General features: G+C 36.4%; 1 protein-coding gene across 1 annotated transcript in view; it reads left to right on the top strand.

Moving 5' to 3' along the window:
* LOC106876601 (uncharacterized) overlaps positions 1–1712 on the top strand; it is a 32912-nt gene extending 31200 nt beyond the window's left edge. The window contains exon 4 of the mRNA XM_052972056.1: positions 1372–1712. Coding sequence (XP_052828016.1) covers positions 1372–1712 — 341 coding nt within the window. The remainder of the gene's footprint in view (positions 1–1371) is intronic.
* The last annotated feature ends 3526 nt before the right edge of the window (positions 1713–5238 follow it).

Raw genomic sequence — 5238 nt, 5'->3', positions numbered from 1 at the left:
AAAGGTAAGTTTTCTATGACCAGAGCAAAGTTTTTTGGAGCTTAGGGGGCTTTGGAAACTTGGGAGGTTTTGAGGGGCTTTGGCGAGAGATATGGTAATTTCAATCTGTGTAAATATGAATTGATTAATCTAGATAAGTTCGAACATCGTATGGAGACGTGAATGTTGACATTTCTAAAGAAGGTGGGAAAATTTCCTGGAGAAACAAGAACCATGATGTTTCTAAAGGAAACGGGAGTATTCATTGACACAGGAAATCGGAGATTTCTTACTTTAGTTAATTATGTACTGGAGAATATCCACGTTGCTCTGAGGAGATTCATTCAATCTTATGCACCGTATTTATTTTATTTCATACTATAGTAAGGCGACGAAAGGCAGTGAGCTGGCAGAATCGTTAGAACACCGGACAAAATGCTTAGTAACCTGTCGTCCGTCTTTACGTTCTGAGTTCAAATGCCACCGAGGTAGACTTTGCTTGCCATCCTTTCTTTTGGGGTCGATAAAATAAGTATCAATTGAGCGCTGGGGTTGATGTAATGGGCTTAAACTTCTCCACACACACACACACACACCCACACACACACACACTCCAGCTTGCTGACTTTGTGCCAAAATTTGAAATCAATATTTAAAGGCAGCGAGCTGGCAGAATCGTTACCGCGCCGGACAAAATGCTTGGCAACATTTCGTTCGGCTTTACGTTCTGAGTTCAAATGCCACCGAGGTCGATAAAATAAGTACCAGTTGAGCAGTGGGATCGATGCAATCGACTTAACACAAACACACACACACACACACAGGCATACACATACATACACATACACACATGCACACACACACACATACATACATACATATACGCGTATATACATACATATACATTCGCATATATGCGACAAGCTTCCACACAGTTTCTGTGTATCAAATCCACTCCCAGGGCATTGGTCAGCCTGGTGTTATAATCACTTGCCCAAGGTGCCACGCAGTGGGACTGAACCTGACACCACGTGGATGTAAAACAAGCTTCTTACCTACACAGTTATGCATTTGCCTTGGAAATAATTAAAATCTGTTTCTAATTTCAGCTAATAAACTTGAATGAACAACCTGCCGAAATCCAAAACGGAAGTGAAAGTGACGATTCAGATGAAGACGAGGAGACTAAAGAAGAAGATGAAAAAGAAAAGAAAAAAAGAAAAGAAAAGAAAAAACGTACCAATGAAAGGCACTTGAGAAACTGGTGCCCTCAGCCACAGCGGAGTCGTGTTTATTTCTCAGCTAAACCAGTATGTGAAAGAAAAACAAGCATAGTACCATCAACTAAAACACGTTCACCTCGACTGAAAAGCTATCGTAAATCTTTTTTAGGGACTTTGATAGGTTATCGTAATGTACTGAAGCCCAAATCTGTGCGGAGACGACGCTCTTCAGTAATAAGCAGTCAATCTACGTCAACCAATACGTTAGGCGTAGACAATTATTCGGTCGATAACAACAATGATGTTCAAGAACAATCAGATAACATGCCAAATACACTGACAGCTGGAAATAGTGCACTAGACAAGTATTCAGTATTTACAGTAGAAAATGAAATGAACCGTCAATCAAACGACTCAGAGTTGGGGGGTATGCCGACCAGAGTTGGTTCAGTGTTACAGACTTACACAAATCCTTTGTTTGAGACTTATTCCAAGAATACTAAACTCTAGTCGGTCAGACGAGTTCACTGAACATGACTGGAGTACAGTCTAGAAAGTAATGAGGTTAGAAAAGGGCAGTCGGCCTATAGAGGAGACCGGCGTGTCGATAGAAGAACGGAGTTTATCTATAGTAGCCAGCAGGCGACCTGTAGAGATATTGGCGAATCTATAGAAAGGCCAGTTCGACTATAGAAGAAACACTATATTTTTGTAGATAAATAGATACACATGTACTTCAAAGTACATAACCCATCTCATCGAGAGAAGAGGGGGGAAAATAACGAGGTATTTTTCAAAGAATCTCAATAAGAAATTCAAAATTAATTGAATTATCTAAAACTGTTACAGCGTCTATAGAAATAATGCAGAACAGAATGGAAGAATCACGAATATATTATGCAAAGTAGATATGTATAATCTGCCTATTCATCTGTTTATACATACACACACAGAGTAAATGTAATATATGTACGTATTTAGATGTACATATGTATGTGTGTGTGAATGCTAGTGTTGAGGAAATATGCTTGTGTAGATTATACCTGTAATTCAAAGAGTAATCTTTGTCATGTACTGAGTACGTCTAAGGAATACTTTAAATGTACCAGTGTCTGCGGAATACCCAGCATTAAACTATAATTTAATGAGTAAGTAGCTGCACTGAAAAAAAAAACAATTGGAACACACATCACCGTCAAAAGTGATGGAGAACCCGTTTATTTACAACAATTTCTTTCCCGACACTCTTTCTCGTCCACTTTAGCCTTATCAAGATCCATGAACACACAAGTACGAAACTGCTCTTCGCCAACTGTGTGGAAGCAGACTGCAGTGTATCCCATTCCCAAAAAGTAATACCCTTCTGCTATACCAATTGTCTAATTATTGTCCTACTAACATCTTAAAGGTGATTGAAACGACCCCAAAGAATACCATTTCCTTCATCATCTCGAGTTTTTCTTTCCATTTAGTAACCATCACTGCAGTTTCCGTACAGCTAGATCTAAGACCTTACTTCTCTATGTCATTTATCAAAGTTTTACCTTTTGAGAACTTTTACGAATGCGATAATTATTGCCTTTTACTTATGCCTAGCTCAGGAACCTTCATGCTAAGGTCTTCTATGAAAGCAATGTTTCTTATCTCTTGAATTAGTAACAATACTCTTTTTAGTTACTATGCTTACGACTTCAGTGTATCTCAAGGTTTTTTTATGTCTCCAACACCCTTCTTTCTGCACAATAATTACCACTTTTAGCAATATACACCTCTACGCAGATACTGCCGCTGTTTACTTCCCCTAAAACTTCCGAACATAAGTGTAATCAAACCTAAAACCTAAACAATCTTACTCTAAACATTCATTGTTTCCATGTACAGAGACTTTGAAACGGCATTACTCAACAGAATCAATACATAGATGGTATATAAATATCGAAGAAACAGTCTTAGATCACATCTTGCTTTCAGAGGAACAGCATAATATCTTGGGCAAAGGGTTAAGAGAAAGGGGGAGTGGTATTAATGCCACAAAAATATTTAAGATAGCAAAGGATGGCAATAAAATAATTGATTAAAAATTTAAAGAAAATGCTACGAGTTTATAGTAAAAAAAATTATTATAAGAACAGATGCCAATGATTATGGTAACTGAATAAGGCGGCGAGCAGGCAGAATCGTTACTGCACCGAACAAAATGCTTAGCGGCATTTTGTCTGTCCTTACGTTCACGGTTCAAATTCCTCCGAGGTCCACTTTGCCTTCCATTCTTTCGGGATTGATAAAATAAGTACCAGTTGAGCACTGGGGTTGATCTAATCGATTTACCCTTTCCCACGAAATTGCTGGCCTTGTGCAAAAATTTGAAACCAATAATTATGATGAGTGAGCTGTCAATAAAAGAGTTTATAAAACGATATAAGATTATATGATGATAGAAAAAAACCGCTGAAAATATTATATACAGCAACATTGATAAAAACTACATTAAAAAATTTAGGTTTTCCTTTCCTAACATAAATCATTCAACTTGCATCATTAACTGATTTCTTCAAAACTGAGGTGTAGCATGAGTTGAAATATTCTTCACATATTTAGGACGACGCTGTCCACGCAAATCCGAAACACCTTAAGTATGCATCCAAAACCAAAAATATTTGACTGACTAGCCAACAGAATGACCCTTCCACCCATATCCACCACCCAGTATACTTGTCTCTCCTTTTTCTTATCTTTACTGGGTCTGATTCCACCCCTGTCTCCACCCAAATATCGCACAAAAAAAAACAACTTTTCCCAGTCACTCCTCTGCAGAAGTTCTTGAAGTATACTCTGGACTATACATCCAGTGTGCCTCTTTTTGAACTAGATTGGAGACTTGGTTGATATTTCTAGCAGGTCGAGTGACTGTATAGAGGCTCCATCGTTGACTCGTCTCCAAAGTTGTTTTCTTAATTTGAAACACATCCTGATAAACAACAACACCTGGTTAACAAAGTGTGGGTGTCCAAAATGCAATATTTCAATATTTTTTTAAGTGACAAAAATTAAATCAACGAAGAACACTTCCTTAATTTATGTAAAACAAATAGTTGTAGTCTCTAGTCTTAAAGAATTTGTTTTTCTACCTCAATTTTCGTTTCAATTTTTTGTTCCTATATATTTTACGATTTCTTTTTCAACAGTTATATATTCAGAATATCCAAATGTATTTCGCCTAATTTTGATAAAAAAATTAGCCTCAAAATTTGAAGAATAAAAGACAAATTAAAAACTCGAACTGTTATTCTTGTGTTATTAATTCAGTCTTGATTAACAAACAATCTGAAATTCCCAAATACCTTCTTTTATTTAAAAAAATATAGATGGGGGTAAGATTTGATATTGACAAGAAATAATAATAAGAGCATTCAGAGAGTGCAAACCTCCACCAAGGCAACACCAACGTCCTGATTTATTTTATTAGGCACAAGGCCTCTTATAAAGGTTGGACAATACAAAGACAGAAAAACAATACAGCGGGATACACAAAACATATAACGGATGAAATTATGAATAAATGATAAGTTAGATGAAATTACTTACCTGCCCCCCACCACCACCACCACACACACACATACACACACAAGCAGGCAGTTCCATTTTGCTGTTTATGTATCACACAGTTCATTATTTTTTTTCTCCATCATTTGTTTTTTAAAGTCCTAATTCTAAAATTTTAAATATTTCACTTTCTTTCCTTTATATTCGATATTCCACTTTGTCATCAAATACCATCACAACTGGCAATTCATTGAATCGAAACTGTAACGGTAATATCCCTATTTCCCCGAATAGGTCCTTCAAATATATATATATATTTCTGTGTGAGTTAGAGGTTGGGAAACCTACCAACTATTCTTCTAATACTTTCTAATACTTTGGAATAAACAGACATACTAGAATGTCTACCGGCTGATGTATGTCGTTTTTGTATCCTCTCCATTTTCTTATTTGCCGTATATATATATATATATATATATATATATATATATAT

This window comes from Octopus bimaculoides, chromosome 12 (genome assembly GCF_001194135.2).
Source record: "Octopus bimaculoides isolate UCB-OBI-ISO-001 chromosome 12, ASM119413v2, whole genome shotgun sequence".
NCBI classification, from domain to species: Eukaryota; Metazoa; Mollusca; class Cephalopoda; order Octopoda; family Octopodidae; genus Octopus; species Octopus bimaculoides.
The sequence above is the reverse complement of the archived record's forward strand: the minus strand, read 5'-3'. Positions and strand labels throughout refer to the sequence as shown.